The sequence below is a fragment of the Mytilus californianus genome, unplaced genomic scaffold, assembly GCF_021869535.1.
Source record: "Mytilus californianus isolate M0D057914Y unplaced genomic scaffold, xbMytCali1.0.p SCAF_4, whole genome shotgun sequence".
NCBI classification, from domain to species: domain Eukaryota; kingdom Metazoa; phylum Mollusca; class Bivalvia; order Mytilida; family Mytilidae; genus Mytilus; species Mytilus californianus.
In genome coordinates, this window is record NW_026262690.1 from 45,291,567 (window position 1) to 45,310,733 (window position 19,167).

Consider the following 19,167-nt stretch of genomic DNA (forward strand, 5'->3'; position numbering starts at 1 on the left):
AATCTCTAATGCTGTTCAATGATATGGATCAAACGTATTGTAAATCTCCAATGCTGTTCAATGATATGGATCAAACGTATTGTAAATCTCTAATGCTGTTCAATGATATGGATCAAATGTATTGTAAATCTCTAATGCTGTTCAATGATATGGATCAAACGTATTGTAAATCTCCAATGCTGTTCAATGATATGGATCAAACGTATTGTAAATCTCTAATGCTGTTCAATGATATGGATCAAATGTATTGTAAATCTCTAATGCTGTTCAATGATATGGATCAAACGTATTGTAAATCTCCAATGCTGTTCAATGATATGGATCAAACGTATTGTAAATCTCTAATGCTGTTCAATGATATGGATCAAACGTATTGTAAATCTCTAATGCTGTTCAATGATATGGATCAAACGTATTGTAAATCTCTAATGCTGTTCAATGATATGGATCAAACGTATTGTAAATCTCCAATGCTGTTCAATGATATGGATCAAACGTATTGTAAATCTCTAATGCTGTTCAATGATATGGATCAAATGTATTGTAAATCTCTAATGCTGTTCAATGATATGGATCAAACGTATTGTAAATCTCCAATGCTGTTCAATGATATGGATAAAACGTATTGTAAATCTCTAATGCTGTTCAATGATATGGATCAAATGTATTGTAAATCTCTAATGCTGTTCAATGATATGGATCAAACGTATTGTAAATCTCTAATGCTGTTCAATGATATGGATCAAACGTATTGTAAATCTCCAATGCTGTTCAATGATATGGATAAAACGTATTGTAAATCTCTAATGCTGTTCAATGATATGGATCAAACGTATTGTAAATCTCTAATGCTGTTCAATGATATGGATCAAACGTATTGTAAATCTCCAATGCTGTTCAATGATATGGATCAAACGTATTGTAAATCTCTAATGCTGTTCAATGATATGGATCAAACGTATTGTAAATCTCTAATGCTGTTCAATGATATGGATCAAACGTATTGTAAATCTCTAATGCTGTTCAATGATATGGATCAAACGTATTGTAAATCTCCAATGCTGTTCAATGATATGGATCAAACGTATTGTAAATCTCTAATGCTGTTCAATGATATGGATCAAATGTATTGTAAATCTCTAATGCTGTTCAATGATATGGATCAAACGTATTGTAAATCTCCAATGCTGTTCAATGATATGGATAAAACGTATTGTAAATCTCTAATGCTGTTCAATGATATGGATCAAACGTATTGTAAATCTCTAATGCTGTTCAATGATATGGATCAAATGTATTGTAAATCTCTAATGCTGTTCAATGATATGGATCAAACGTATTGTAAATCTCTAATGCTGTTCAATGATATGGATCAAACGTATTGTAAATCTCCAATGCTGTTCAATGATATGGATAAAACGTATTGTAAATCTCTAATGCTGTTCAATGATATGGATCAAACGTATTGTAAATCTCTAATGCTGTTCAATGATATGGATCAAATGTATTGTAAATCTCTAATGCTGTTCAATGATATGGATCAAACGTATTGTAAATCTCTAATGCTGTTCAATGATATGGATCAAACGTATTGTAAATCTCTAATGCTGTTCAATGATATGGATCAAACGTATTGTAAATCTCTAATGCTGTTCAATGATATGGATCAAACGTATTGTAAATCTCTAATGCTGTTCAATGATATGGATCAAACGTATTGTAAATCTCTAATGCTGTTCAATGATATGGATCAAACGTATTGTAAATCTTTTCTTGCTGATCAGTTTTGCTATTTAAAGTTTCTCTCTAACTTCTATAGATTTCAAGATAATAGCAAAAACGAAAAAAAAAATGGTAAATTTGACAGTTTTGACGTAAATAGATAAAAGGTAGAGCTCAATATTCTGAACATTCATTCTACAGCACGACCAATTCTACATTTCTCTACAAAATTGAAATAATGGAAGTTTTCAAATAGATATATTTTATACTTCATTTAAAAATCCGTAAGTCATTCCCTTCTTATTCTAGTATAGGATAAGAATTTTCCCTATAGTATATTTTCCTTACCTCTGACACCTTTACAGTAGGAGGATACTTGTTATCCTTTAATTTAGCTTCGACCATGTTACAAATAATAGGTGGTACATGTACACTTTCCTTTTTTGGACTGAAATATATGCAGTGATAGCAGATTAATAACAATAGATGGTAAAAATAGTTTTTACTATAAAAATTAAAAAAAACAAAATACACATAAAAAACTTGATTCCATTTATAAGATACATGCGTCTTCCATTAAAATTATAGTTCTATGTAGTTAAATTGATTGAAAACTTTTTTTTTTTAGATCTGAAATGTTAATAAGTCATTCTACAGCAAGACCAAATAGCTATTATAGTGCATATTCTATAGTCTTAGTCCTTTCACAATACCAATTGCTTAAGTGTTTTACCATATTGCTGTTTGAATTCAACTCTACAAACTGATCAACTGGTAAAGCATTTTAGCTCATCGTTTCAGTGAAAGGTTGTTAGTATGAAGTAAGTGAAGTGAAATAAAATTAATTCTTACCATCCAAATCCAGTTATTGATGTGTTATATATCAAAAGTTGTAAGGAACACTAGTCTAAAAACATATTTGAGTCTATCAACTTTCACCTAATGATTATTAAACTATTATCCTGTGTTCTAAAAAGAACATTGAAATCTATTTGTTAGATGAGTTAATTTTTGAAAGAAAAAAAATGTTGAAAACATGACATTAAAGGGACATAATCAAAAGTGTATATAACATAAAGATTCCGCATGTTAATTATGTACAATGTTAATTATTTCCCATTAATATCAGCAGATCAGTAATTACTTTAGAAAAAATATCCAAATTTTAAATTCTTAAAAAATTCCTGTTAGAAAACAAAGCAATACTTGATCGATCAACAAAACAACGTTTAGAACTAATTACTTATAAAATGTCATTATGATAGAAATTTTCATATTAAAGTAAAACTTTTTTAAACCAGTGTTCCTTTTTTCCCCCAATTTCATAACACAGACAGGCAATTACTGGAATTGGATAGTAATAGTAAGAAAATATTTCTTATTTCAAATGAAACAAAAAGACCATAAGACCCTGAATCTCTCTCTTGTTAAAAAATTAAATAAGTGCTTTTGACTCATAGAGGTCTAATTATTTCATGGATTGTCTACCTTTATCTTATAAACTGTTAACACAGATATGTCTCACCTTTTTGTTATTTTGAAAGTAAAATGCAAATGTTGAAATTAAAATAGCAACACTTTAAGAAGCAAGTTATGCAAAATATTCAAAGTCAATAAACCATGACTGAAGGTACAGGGCCAAATAATCTCCATGCAAATGAGATGTGCCAATGCTAAGACATATGCATACCAAATATCATTGGCCTACCTCTAGTGGTTCCCCATAAACTGACCTAATCACAAAATAATACATGTAAACTATGCAAAAGTTTCAAAGTCAATAGACCACGACTGAGGTGGCAGGGCCAAAACATCTCCATGGAAATGAAAATTGCCAATGCTAATACTACCGCACACATGTGACAGAGTTGTCAAGTCACAACTGGAGATTTGAAAAATTTTCAGCTGGAGTTTGGGCCTCATAACTGATTTTTTATTGGCATATTTATTGCCGTTTTCAGTGTTCATTTTGATGATAAATCTACATATTTCCCCTTTTTTTATGATAACAGTATTACTATTAATGTATTCTCTCTGTATTGTTTGGTAACACTATAAAGCTATACTATTTGTATGGGATTTTTTTTCTTTTCCTCATCTTTGTCATTATTAGTGTGTTTCTCAGTTCTATCATACAATAATTATTTATGTGTTTAACATTGTTATTCCATTTCTCTAGCTAATTTTGATTTTGCCAGATTAGCATAAACATTCACATAGTCATTATATAAGGTCAATACATGTCTTATAAATTTCAATTTAAGCATTGAAAAAAAGTATACACAGTGTCTAAATTTTGGACTCAATAGTATCTAATGTCTGGTATGGTGCTGACTATCAAAAGACAGAGAAAAGGTAGGATTTCTGCTTACCTATTTGTTATTTTTATAAGATTGAAGAATATACATACACATATAACTATTTTCGATTGGGAGATGTAATATTTTTTACAACCGTTCTAGATTAATGGAGAAATAAGCAAAAAGGCACATCCAAATTGTGAATTGAGTGAACCTTGATTAGAATTTGTTTAATTTCTCTTTAAATTGTGCACATTGTATGGAAAGAAAGGTACGGAAAGAAAGATAAAAACACGGAGATCGCAAGACTAGTCAATTTGAGCACCTCAATATTTGTATTTCTGTGCATGGAACGAAAGAAATAAGTCATGTCAAAATTGAAGGACCCTGTTTTGTCAATGTGTACGACCAGGTTTTAGTCCTAATATTTCACAAAGCAGGACCTGGTTTTGTCATAGAAAATAATGTATAATCGCAAGACGTAATTAAAATCCGGCGTTCAACTAACTTCAACAGGAAGTTGATGGCTTGTTTGAAAATGATTTTTTGCAGAGTTTTATTTGAATCCGAAAAAAAACTTGAATTCCTGCTTAAATGGAACAAAAATAATTTTAATTTTGCTTTGTATAAAAACGAATACTATAACGGTGAAATACAAAAAAATGAAGGTTTTGTAACACAATTTCAGTTTTTTTTTTATATTCATGATGTAAATTTAAGTGTTCAAACTTGGATAGTGTACTGCCTGGGAAATTGAAGGATGTACAATTGATATGTGATTTTCTCGGACAACAGGATGGTTATCTTAATAAATATTCCACTCTAACTAGGGGGCAGTATGATCGTTTGAAAATGAATATTCTAAACACTAAATGTTCATTATAAAGCAAGAGAATAAGACAAATATATATGCATGCAAAATCGCCCTAGAAAATGAACTGCCATGCGGTGCAAAGGATCACAAAATAATAATGTGTTAAAAATATTTTTACCCCTCCTTGTAACTATTATACTAAATATAAATTAGTATAATAGTCTCAGGTCATCCACAAAATGCCATAGCGACTACTTTATTTAATAATTTTGTAAATAAACGGTTCTTTTATCTCTCCATTGTGTAATGATTATCGTACATTGACAAATGTTCTACATTTTAGTGACATTGTTCAAGTTTATAATTGTCGATTGCAATATGCAGGGGCAGATCAGGGATTTTTGAAAGGGGGTGTAATTCTATAAATCGGGTTATATACCACCGAGCGTAGTGAGGGGAAATATTTTTTGGACAATTTTATGCTAAAAAATCATATATAAATCGTGAAAAAACATGATATAATAATTATTTCTAGCTATCAAAATGGGAGTGGGGGTGTGTACTCCCTGTACACCCCCTGGGTCCGCCTCTGATAATATAACTATATCGTATACCATCATAAAATTTGATAAAAAAAAGAGAAAACAACTTTTAGTGCCAAATGCGCATTATCTATACAGACTCTGTAATCGAATGTGTTAAGCCTTTTTCAACTGATTTTTATCGATTTTTCTTATGTTGTGCTGTTATACCAGTTTTCTTTCTTTTTTTTTTTGGGGGGGGGGGGGGGTTAACTTTAAACATGATAAAACAAGGGAAGTAACCTGAAATTTCTCTTTGAAGTGTTTTCAAATACACAAAGCAATTTATTACATAACGGCAGTTAGCCTGAGGTAAAAATCGTTGATTAATAGTATGTTTGACACCCAAGCTGTCAAGTGAAGCCATATAATTATACAAGTTCTTTGATTTACAGGTAAAAATTACCTTCATCAGTGTCAGACACAAAAACATAATTAATGTTGACATCAATGGTAATAAAAAAATAGAGACTGACAAATTTTTTGGGGTTGAAACTTTGAAAAAAAACAGAAGATTTGAATAATTAACGGGAGAAACGGAAAAGGGCTTAAAAATCGAGAGATTTTGAATCCCGCCGGTACAATCCCATGTCTGCTACTGAATACTAAACATCACTGACCTACCACAGTTCTTGTGTGTGTGTGTCCATGTGAAATTTTGAATTAAATTGTACTGGCCAAAGTACCACAAACTATCAGATATGAAAGTTAGGCTTGATAAAAACCTGATAGAACCTACCTTCTAAGGCTTTTTATCACCTCAAATGCTGTTTTTTGTAAGGCATAAAATGTCCCAAATGGAATCATAAATGATCCCATCATGCCTTGCTTATGTGACATCACTGTTTTGTGTTTCATGTCACAATCATTCACTGATATCTTGTGATATCTTTTCCATAACTTGTCGGTTACAACTGTATCAAATGGTAACAAATGTATAAACATAGGCTTCTCAGGTAGATTCTCTTCTGCCAAGATTCTGACCACCACTTTGTTCTTAGACTCTCTTTGTCTACATAAGGCCAAATGTAGTTCTTGCATATGATGAGTAGACTGAATATATTCCTTTGACAAGATTATAATAATTTGTTTAGCTGAATCTAAATCTTTCAGGTTACCCTGAGTATTTTCATTTAGAAAGGAAATTTGTAGCTGGTCATTTTCTTTCCCAAAAATGTCGTTTAAAGTACCAGCATAGGCAATTGTGTCTCTTGCAAAACTAATTGCAACATCTATTTTCCCCTTAGGAGATGGTATAATAGTACCTAACTTTTCCAAAGGTACTAAAGTTTTCATTCTTAAATCTAAGTTGTACTGGTTTTGAATAGTTATCTTCCTGTCATCTTCAATACTTTGAAAACTGTAACGATCCTGAAAATAATAAAACAAAGTAATCTATAAAGTAAATAAGACCAATACTGGGTCAGGACCTACATATCTGTGTTAAATTGATTGAAATTCCAAAATCAGCAAACAAGAAGTAGCTGCATGGAACATCTAAAAATTGCTTACATGCTACAACTCAACATTATCAAGCTGCAGACAAATTATAAAATCATTCCCCGTCATAGAAGCCAAGTTCTTTAGGACAGACGGATTCGAGCGTTTACTGTAAATGCTTTTGCCATTGGAGACACACGTAAAAGTACTTTATTTTATAAAAAAGAAATAATATATACAATTAAACAAAATACTCACAAAAAGCAACCCAAACAATTTTTCCCCCATACGAAATAGACATCATTATTAATAAAAATTTGTAAGGGTTCCGTGGAACCCAGTGTCTCGCCTACTTTTTCTGTTAATCGCAGGCTCAACAAAAATGAGGAAGTAAATCAATAAAAATATTCCTCTTGATACTATCTTTTGATTGAAAGAAGCTTCTGTCCAAGTTTGGTAAAAATCCAGGATAGTTTATTTAATTATGAATCTAATAAATGTTTAAAAACTTTTAACTGCAGACTGAATGTAATGTTAACACGAAGAAAACAAAATTTCCTTCTAGATACTAGCATTTGATCATAAACAAGCTTCTGTCCAAGTTTGGTACAAATCCAAAATAGTATAAGAAAATCTAAGTCCATTTAAAAGTAAAATAAAGAAAAAATGGATTTATTTTTTTACAAAATTTACTTCTTGATACTATCTTATGATCATAAACAAGCTTCTGTCCAAGTTTGGTACAAACCCAGGATAGTTTAAGAAAGTTATTAAAATTTTAAAAACTTTAACCACAGAGTGAATGAGATATTTCCCGGCAGAAAAACTAAGTCCATTTATAAGTAATATACGGAAAAAATGGAATTTTATTTTTACAAAATTTACTTCTGGATACTATCTTATGATCACAAACAAGCTTCTGTCCAAGTTTGGTAGAAATCCAGGATAGTTTAAGAAAGTTATTAAAATTTCAAAAACTTTAACCACAGAGTGAATATTTGTGGACACCGCCGATGCCGACGGAATGTAGGATCGCTATGTCTCGCTTTTTCGACTAAAGTCAAAGGCTCGACAATGATGATATTATGGGAAAGCATATCTGTGCAACTTGTTTCAATTTTTTTAAATGTTTGTCTGTAGAAATATACAGTGCCCTAGATAAATTCTGATAGAATAGGGCCCAGACCAGAAGAATAGGAACATTTGAGTAAAATAAAAGAGACACTTCTGTGCAGTTATTATTTTCGTAACAAATTTTTTAAAATATTTTGTCTTTATCATGAAGAGTTGATAAAATATTGACCCTGGTTTTAAAGAATTGTAACACTTCTTATATAATATGATACTATCACTTATTTTTATACATGTTCAGCTTCCACCAGGTATGCAGTTTTATACAGATAACCCATTCTCCATTGTTATTTCAGTTTACTACATATTTGTTAGTGTTTGCTAAAGGAGTGTTTTGTAGGATATGGCACCCTGTTTATAAATCTATTATGTATAAAAGTAATCTATTATTCAATTATAATAAAAGAACAGAGTTCCAATGTCCCAGGCATTGCACAGTTCAATTATAATAAAAGATCAGAGTTCCAATGTCCCCCGCATTGCACATATTTTATCTATCCAAAGATCAAGGGCAAAAACTAAAAAATATACTTTTTTTTGTTCTTCAAAACTGTTGATAAATATCGTGGAGAAATGAATGCTGAAGCCCACCTCCTGATGAGGGATATTCCCCCTGTATTGGAGATATCATTGGTGGCCTTGGGCTGTTTTCTGCTCTTTGGTCGGGTTGTTGTCTCTTTGATGCATTCCCCATTTCCATTCTCCATTTTATTCAGAGCAAATTCATTGTGATTTCCAATATAAGTAATATTTCAAAGGGGCATAACTCGTTTAAAATATTTGATCAGCACTTATTTCAGAAAGTGTCAAAGACATTGCTGATATAAACCTATGATATAAAGTTCATAAAATTCTGGCAAGAATTGTACACATGAGAGCGCTAACAATGCAATTTTCCATACAATTAATATCTCCAAGGGGCATAACTCTTTAAAAAATAATTGATCTCCAAAGATTTTCGAATTCATCCAAGACATTGATGATATAAACCTATAATATAAATTTCATAAAAATCTGGCAAGAATTGTACACATGAGAGCGCTCACAAGGCAACTTTCCATATAATTAATATTTCCAAGGAGCATAACTCTTTTAAAAACAATTGATTAGCACTGGTTTTAGAACTCATCCTAGACATTGATGATATAAACCTACAATATAAGTTTCATAAAAATCTGGAACATGAGAGCATTAACGATGCAATTTTTCATATAATTAATGTTTCCATGGGGCATAACTCTTTTTTAAATAATTGATCGACACTGATTTTCGAAACCATCCGAGACATTGATGATATAAACCTACAATATAAGTTTCATAAAAATCTGGAACATGAGAGCACTAACGATGCAATTTTCCTTATAATTAATATTTCCAAGGGGCATAACTCTTTTAAAAATAATTGATTGGCACTGATTTTCGAACTCGTCCAAGACATTGCTGATATATTAACCTATGATATAAGTTTTATAAAAATCGGCCAAGAATTGTACATATGAGAGCTTTAACAAGACTGTACGGACAGACAGACTGAAGGAGGGATAGACCCCCGATTTGTTTATTCCCCCCACACAACGCGTTGCGCAGGGACAAAATATTTTGATTCCTTTTTCATATAAAGGTTATCATTCAATTTATTGAACATAGGAATGGAGACAAATGATGGGGGCAATATAAATATTTCATCTGTAAATTTATCAGAATGTAAGAAATCATGGTTTAAAGTTGATTATCAGAACAACAGCATCACATACATAACGAAACTAAAGGAAATAAATACTTACCACTGGGTTTTGTACATATGGTATTTTTGTTTGCTTTGAACACCATGCAGAAATATCTTTTATCAAGGAAATGACAACTTTTTCAAATTTACCACCAACACCGTCAATAATAGGTATTCTACTGAAATGACTTGGTATGGTTTCCATTGGCTCCACCAAAACAGGTATAAAAAGCACCCCTGATGGCTAAATAAATATAAGTATAAAATGTCAGAAATAACAAATTCCTCGGAAATATGTAACACAATTATTTCTGATGCTTACTTTTGTAAAGTCAAGGATTATCTGTTTTGTCTAAGACATAAAAATACATCCTACTAATATGAGATCAATAACATTACCACTGTGTCAAAAACTTGAAATTTCCCAAATATATTCTTTTAGATGAAAATGTTCTCATTGTTTGCTTTTTCACAACTTTATTCTACTGTTATATGAATGTTGACTGAGCAGTTATGGATTAAGTAATGTTTTGATGTTATTAATTTATCTTATTAATTCATAAGGTGTAAGAATCTTCCATTTCATACTTACTTTCTTAATAATGTTAAACTATATGTTTTTTTCATTTAATTTCTATGAAAAATAAGAATGTGTGTCCATATGACCATGTCCCACTGACACTTTCTTTCGCACTTCCGTGTTCAGTGAATGGACAAATTTGGGTCATAACCCAAATTTGGCATATGCTTTTTAAAAGTTCACATCAAAATGAACTTGTGTACTTATTTTCAAATTTAAGTGACCACAACTTTATGGTAAGCTATCTTAATTGAAATAAATCTTTAACTTGAAATTGGACTGACAGACAGACGGATGAACAAAATAAGAGACTGTTGTAGGCAAGACATAAGAATAAGGAACAGCATGCTGTAACTATCAAAGTTCTATGTTCATTAAACCGCAAAAGTAAATAAAACATGTAAAAGAATATCTGTTAACTTGAACCTATTATTAGCATTAATTACTAAAAATCTATATGTAAAATATGTACTGATATTCAATTGGTTACTTCAATAAAATTGAGAATGGAAACAGGGAATGTGTCAATTCCGCACCCGGATGCGGGCTTCATCTGGACTCTAAACAATAATGTATTATTAGTTCAGCAAAAATGGACGTCACACTTAACTCCGAAACATATAAATGAACCAAAATTAAAAAACATACAAGACTTACAAAGGTCAGAGGTCAAAACTGTTTGTAAAATATGTACTGGTATTAAATTTGTAACTTAAAAAACTGCTTGTAAAATATGAACTGATAATTAATTCATAACTTCATTACTGTTTGTAAAATATGTACTGATATTTAATTTGAAACTTCGAAAAAGTTTTAAATATGTATTGATATTTAGTTGGTAACTTCAAAAATGTTTATTAAATATGTACTGATACTAATTGGTAAATCAAAAACTACATTGTACAAATGTATCTGTAAAATATGTACTGATATTAAATTGGTAGGTTAAAAACTAACTGTAAATTATGTATAAGTATTTGAATGGCTACTCAAAATATCTATAAAATATTTTCTAGTTTTATCTATGCTAAACAGGCTCTACTTACATAAGCTAGATGTCTTGCCAGAGCTATATTGTACTCCTCTTGACAGACAGTAGAAGAAAAATATGCTGGGGATATCAAAGCTATGATACATTCAGCATTGTCTAATGACTCATACAAAGAGGTCTGCCACATATTTCCTATCAAATTAAAAGGTGAAAAAATAATTTGATTAAACTACAATAAAGCACAATGAAACATTTGTATTACAAGCCATGGCCAACAATATGCATAAATGCACAACATTTCCTCTTATCCTTGCTTTTTCATCAAGAAAATGATACTTTCACATGTAAGAATAAAAGGAAATGTAGGTTATATGTCAATAAGACTGACACCAAATAACAAATAGGTCTTCTTCGCATCTTTCAATTTTCCACTTCTAAAAAATTTCAATCTCCATGAGAATCTTTACAGCAAGAAATGTTTGTATACACAATTGACTATTACATTTAGTGAGATACATTACTGTAAGTTCAGACATTATCACCTACATTTTTTATTGCTAATTTTGAAGAATAGACTAAAATGAGAGATTAATTATTGCAATTTTAGGAAAATTTTGTTTTGTTTGCACTTGCACATTGGAAAGAAAGGTTGGTTATAACATATTAATTTTGCATTAGGAATGTAAGAAGCTCACTTGGACTCATGGTACTTTTTAATTAAATCTGAAGCTATTCTCTGATAAAGTTACAAGCAAAAAGGCTTATATTGTGATTAATAAATGATTCATTTATTTTGTGGATACCAATTTTCATGGATTGAGGGGAAAAAAAGGTATTTTTGTTGACATTTGATTTCAGTGTTTTTCCTAAGTGTGCATAGAAGCCTATAGAATATTTTACTTTGTTGAACATTTAAATTAGTGGTTTATTTATCTTTATCCACGAAATCCACAAAAATTGGTATCCCATGAATAATAATGAATCCAAAAAATAAAACATACCATGCATTTAATTGAAATTGATATATTATAAAACCTACCCATAGTAAGTTCACTTCTATCAAAAAATATCTTAAGATCAGAATTAGCCACAGTCATGTCGTGAAGTAATTTTTCAGCTTGTTTAGGCTGTCTGTGTGAATATGAGATGAACACATCATACTTGAATTTTTCTATATCTTCAATAGCATCCTGTGGATTTACAGGTTTAGATGAGGTAGGATTCATCACAAGTGAACAAGCTGTATCTATCTTCATGTCAATAACATCTCCTTCTTTTCTTATTCTATCAAGTAAAATATAAGAATATTTTGAGAACCAAATGATTTTTTTTTTATTATTATTATCAAAGCACTTGTACTTTTGTACATTGGATAATATGATCACTAGGTATCATTCTCTTTCACATATTGTTTAAATCAATAATTCGTGAGAACTTTATTTCTTTTAATTTGGTAATTATATAAAATGGTTACCCAGCACTTCAACTTTTGGCAAGTACATTTGATGAAATAAGGGTTTTCTGGCTTGTATTCACAGGCACTTGTCTCTGAAAAAAATCCTATATACCTTAATGTAATACACTTTGGTACCTATAACTCGCATTTTTTAGAAATGACACCCGGTTGTAAACTTTCTTTATATTTCGATTCCACGGTTGTCTATTCCACTGAAACTTGTTATGTCGTAAATCTACATTGAATTATCTACAAAATGGTGTATAACACACCTATTTCTGTTATCAGAATCATTCGTAGCAGTCCTCTAAGTAGGTAATCTGTAAATTATTTAGACTTCTCACAGCCAAATGGCAATGTTAATCTCCCAGTGAAGGATTAATTATAAAAAGTATTCCCAAAAACCTATTAGTTTTTCTCTGAATAGAACCTATCACCCAGATAGTAAATTTGTAAAAGATACCAAGATAAAAAATCTAATAAGGGTTATTTGAAGTATGTCTAATGAGTTACGAGTTTCTATTTTCAAACTCAAATTTTCCAATTCCATCAAGGTCATTCAGACTCTCTCTGGACTTAATATCAATTGATAACTCATAAAACATTTATTTTCAGCAAAAAGATTATCTTAATAATTTACGGATTACCTACATGGAAGGACTGCTATAGATATAAGAAGATGTGGTATGAGTGCTAATGAGACAACTCTCCATCCAAGTCAAAATTTATAAAAGTAAACCATTATAGGTCAAAGTACGGTCTTCAACATGGAGCCTTGGCTCACACCGCACAGTAAGCTATAAAGGGCCCCAATAATTACTTGTGTAAAACCATTCAAACAGGAAAACCAACGGTCTAATCTATATAAAAAATGAGAAACAAGAAACACTTATAAATCACATCAACAAACGACAACTACTGAACATCAGATTCCTGACTTGGGACAGGTGCAAACAATTTATATAGACTAGATATAACCCTGAATAAGTAAACATTAAATAACAAAAAAGCATTACAAATAGTATAAACAGGTCAAATTAAAAGAAAGTACAATTTGAGAGTACTCGTAGTTACTGACAGCTAGTTAAAAGCCAAAAACAATTAATAATAAAAAAAAATCATGCATCAGAGACTAAAATCAACTAAAACACATCCCAGGGATTTAGTATTTTAACGTCATGGACAGTCAAAGAAGACATGACTTGTGCAATGCCAAAAATAAATGTATCGACAGGCAGTAGGATAGTTAGGAGTTAACCTCTTAATAGATAAAAATGAACGTGGGTGTGTCTTTATACATCCCGTTTGAAAAGAATACAAATTTAGTTATGTTTTAATTTGCTGATGACAAAATCTATATTTGTGCCAATGTAAACTATATGAATGATTCTGATAACAGAAATAGGTGTGTTATACACCACTTTGTAGATAATTCAATGTAGATTCACGACATACCAAGTTTCAGTGGGATAGACAATAGTGAAATTGAAATATAATAGAAGTTCACGACCTGATGTCATTTCTCAAAAATGTGAGTTAGATACCTTGTGTTATATTGAGGTATATAGGAAATTCTTTTCAGAGACAAGTGCCTGTGCTTGTATTAAGGTTTTCAAATACCATATCAGTTTTAGATAACTAGAATGTCTGTATCATTCAATCATATGCTACCTATATACAGTTGCAACTTGCTAGTCTATTGTAAGAATTTGGTGATATACAAAAGTCAGATAGCAGTGAAATTTACATCGAAACTAAATATCAAAATCTCTTCAAAATGAGTAACATAAATCTCACACTCAAATGAAATACACTCAGAAAAGACTTCTCAGTCGATGCAAAAATTTCAAAAAAGGGAAATTTTTTATTTGGTATTTCCATGGAAAACATTTGATCCAATGCTGATTGTTGTATGAAGTTACATACGAAGGTACAGAGTTCTCACCTACAGTCAAAATACTGGACTATTTGCATATAAACTGGCATAGATTCTACTGATGATAACAGAAATGGAAACAAAACTTGTGAATTCTTTAATCTGTTACAACACATGGCCATGTTGAACTGGTCAAGACAGTCTTTACTATCGACAAATGATGGTGTCAGTATTGCAATTACTCTAAAATGTATAAAAAAGCAAATAGTAAGTTCTGGCAAATAACTTGCTGATTATGATATTCATTCATATAATACATTCTTATCTAAACATTTGTCTAATTGCTAAGTTATCATTAAAATGAGACAGAAGAAACATTTGTCTTTCAAAGTGTACCTATCAATTAGGGAAAGTAATGAGATCTTTTGTCATCTCTACAAAATTTAACGTCTTCTTGATTATAAGTATTGAATAATTTTAATTGGGAGACAATTCTAAACTAGTCACTCACCTAGTCTTCAAGAATGGCTACTTTCTAACATTGTAGACTATGATATATTCATAATTGTAGAAGTTCCTATAACAACAACACTTTAAGAATGCTCCAGTAATTTATTGAGATCGACAATAGGCCACCGTCATCAGGATAGAAAACAATACATAAAATCATGCTGATGTACAAAATCAGGTAGAGAAAATTAAAACGTCACAATGTTGCTATGGTGAGTAACGTTATAAATAGCAATTGAAAGAGAAAGTGAAAGTAAGTAAATATGGAAGTAAACTATTAAAATCAAATAAAATCAAAGCACTGAAGTACTGAACATCGGATGACCGCAAGTTCTTGTTGATGGTCAAAAGCACTGGTCACAGAATCAATTCACATCTCTATACCTGAAACTGAGGTTAATGTACAGAGATATTTTTTTTTCTATGACAATTTCGTGCGTGGATGATGAATAAATGACAGGAAATTCAACCTCACCGTAATAACTGTTATATTGTAGTGATACAAATCAGTATACACTGGTTTGTTGTTATATATTATATTAATATAACAGTTACATGTATATATAATTTTCATCCATTTGTATATCATTCTATTCTACTATTCTAATAATAGTGCAGTGCAAGTGCAAAAATTCGATTTTTCTAAAAGATTGGATATGAGTAGGCATTCATATTTTCCCGCAAAAAAACAATCTTCCATGAAGAGTTACCAGTCCTTGCCGGGATTGTCGCAAAACGTTCTTGAGATATTCTTCCGCATGCTTCAACACAATTTTTCGGTATGTGTGCATAGATATTATCAATGATATTTTACTTATATATATATATATATCTAACGACAAAACATTTTCATATTATCAATTTATGTTCTAAACAAAAATATTTTTATCAGTATTCATTGAAGAGATGTATTTATAACAAACGATAAGGAATGTTATTTTGCACTTGTTAATATTCGCGTATTTATCATGTTTATAGATCGGTTAAAAACCTAAAACGAATGTTACGCAATGGAAATCTAGGCGTTAGCAATACATCGGAATGCCCTCACGGTCATCGCGATGTAATAAAAATACAATGTTTTTGTTGTTAAAATGTTTGTAAAAAAAATTATTCTGCCATCATGTGTTAGCACTCTTGCACAGAGGAACGAATTATACAATAAATTATTAATTTATTGTATAATTCGTTCCACTGTGCAAGAGTGCTAAAACATAAGTGTTGTTGTTATAGGACCTTCTTCATTTTATGTTTTTATCGTAACGACCCTGCATACCTGAGGTATCCACTTTATGGAATCTACTGACAGAAGATTTACCAGGCGTTGGTTCACTCTTGTTTAATTTTTTAATAAATTAATTAATTATTCATAATTAAAATCTTTTTTTTGTTTTGCTTGTACATGTACTGCTTAATGGATAAAAATCACCCATAAAGAGTTGACTGACAATTTCAGATATACTGATCTCTTTGAAGACCCGGTGCTGATAATAATTTTTGCTGTTTACAAATTTCTTTACCTACTTAGGCTTTTAGCAAAAATGAAAACAAGAGTGCACACTCTGAAATGTCTCGCCTGTTTTACTCACCATTGATTTTATGTTGAAAGTCTTAAAGATAAGGGTTTACTACAAGTATCACATAAACTTAACATTTTTAAAGATCCATGGCAATGAGTTCAAGGTCAGATAAAAACTGTCAGACAGCCATGTACACCTTACAATTATTCCATACACCAAACATAGTTGACCCATTGCTTATGGTAATTGAATAACAGACCAAAACACAAAAACTTAATGTTAACCAATGAACCATGAAAATGATGTCAAGGTCAGATAATACTGGCTAGGCAGACATGTACACCTTACAATCATTCCATCCACCAATTATAGTTGACCTATTGCTATTAGTATTTGAAGAACCAAAACACAAAAACTTAACATTAACCAATGAACCATGAAAATGAGGTCAAGGTCAGATGACACCAGCTAGAGACATGTACACCTTACAATCACTCCATACACCAAATATAGTTGATCTATTGTTTATAGTACTTGAAAAACAGACCAAAACACAAAAACTTAACATTGACCAATGAACCATTAAAATGAGGTCAGGGTCAGATGACACCAGCTAGACAGACATGTACACCTTACAATCATTCCATACACCAAATATAGTTGACCTATTGCTTACAGTACTTGAAAAACAGACCAAAACACAAAAAAATAACAATAACCAATGAACCATAAAAATGAGGTCAAGGTCAGATGAAACCTGAATGCCAGTCTGACTTGTATCCCTTACAATCATTCCATACACCACATATAGTTGACCTGCTGCTTGTATTATCTGAGAAACGGACCTAATCACACAACTTTAACCTTGATCACTGTTACATGAATTGAGGTCGATGTCAGGTTAACCCTGTCTGACGGACATGTAGACGTTGCAAGGAACCCATATATACCAAATATAGTTATCCTATTACTAATAATAAGTGAGAAATTCACATGACAAAAAAACTGTAGTTTTTTTTCAAGCAGTCACTGAACCATGAAAATGAGGTCAAGGACAATGGGCATATGACAGACGGAAACTTTGTAACATAAGGTATCTGCATTCAAGGTATGAAGCATCCAGGTCTTCTACCTTCTGAAATATAAAGCTTTATACAAATAATTTACGTCATCGACGCCACTCCCCCCGGATAGTAATACCTATATCTCGCAAACTGCGACTTTCGTCGTAGGCGAGACAAAAAATGATTAAAATTCATCATTAAAGGGCCATAACTCCTCTAAGGAGTTGACTGACAATTTCAGCCATGTCCACATATTTGTAGATCTTGTCCAGCTTATCATTTTCAAAATACTAAGTTTCCCTGTATCTATTTTAGTTTTCAAGATAATAGGCAACAAAAAAAACTTGGAAGATATTGTCATTGAAGGGCAATTACTCATAAAGGAAGTCAACTGATGATTAAGGCCATGTTAACTTATTCATAGATCTTATCTTTCTTATCTTGCAGATCATTTTGATGCTGATAGTTTCTCTCAATCTGTTATAGTCTTCAAGATAATAGACTAAAATGGAGAAAAAAAATGGGTAAAATTGTCATTTAAGGACTGCAACTTCCAAAAGGAATCGTCTGACATTTTGATGAAAATGGACAGAAAGTAGATTTTGACAATCTGAACATTTAAGCCTGTCAGATTTTCTTTTTTTTTATAAAGGTTTTCAAATTAATAGATTAATAGACAAAACTTGCATTTTATCCTTATGTTCTATTTTAGCTTTGATGGCCATGTTGGTTGACAGACGGGATCATGGGACAGAGTTTATAAGCTGAATACCCCGATGATATTTGTGGTCAAGTTTTATTGAAATTGGCCCATTAGTTGAGAAGATTTTTGTGAATGTTCACAAAAGACAACTGACCACAGGTGATCGCAATAGCTCATAACTGGCCCAATGGGCCAGGTGAGCTAAAAAGTCTACAAGTGACATCTATGCAAAATCTTATATAAAAAAAATTGACTGTTCATCAATCAGAGAAGTATAGTTTAACATAAAAAAAATTTAAGTTATATACAGGTATGCTTACTTTTTACTGCAGGACATAGTTTTGAAGACGTTGTCCTGCCAAATCTTCTCTTCATCAAACTTCTGGACATCAGTATACAGTTTTAGATCTTTATCTTTAGCATGCAGTGCTTTTGTAACCATAGAAACCCAATTTTGGTCTCTTTGTTCATATGTGATGTAAATGTCATAAGTGAGTTCTTTACCACCTACCTGTAAATAACCTTGTACAGATGAAGTTAATCAATTTTTTTTGTTTTCATTACACAAAAAAATTATATTCACAATGGCATAGCAATTTGAATTTTTATCCTGTTTCAATACATACACAAATACATAAATGTAAATTTTAGATAGAGGATATAATAAGTATAATAACTGAGATTATTACACTCAACATGTAGATGGGGAGATATTTTTTAAGTAGCATAGACCAGTAAGGTGAAATTGGACTA

General features: G+C 31.1%; 1 protein-coding gene across 1 annotated transcript in view; it reads right to left on the reverse strand.

Annotated features, from left to right (window-relative positions):
- The window catches only part of LOC127738098 (uncharacterized), a 32,884-nt gene that overhangs the window by 7,361 nt on the left and 6,356 nt on the right, over nt 1-19,167 (reverse strand). The window contains exons 6-12 of the mRNA XM_052249201.1: nt 18,735-18,925; nt 14,687-14,860; nt 12,325-12,569; nt 11,341-11,477; nt 9,773-9,958; nt 6,157-6,788; nt 2,071-2,170 (exon numbers count right to left, since the gene is read on the reverse strand). Of these exons, the coding sequence (XP_052105161.1) occupies nt 2,071-2,170; nt 6,157-6,788; nt 9,773-9,958; nt 11,341-11,477; nt 12,325-12,569; nt 14,687-14,860; nt 18,735-18,925 (1,665 nt within the window). The remainder of the gene's footprint in view (nt 1-2,070; nt 2,171-6,156; nt 6,789-9,772; nt 9,959-11,340; nt 11,478-12,324; nt 12,570-14,686; nt 14,861-18,734; nt 18,926-19,167) is intronic.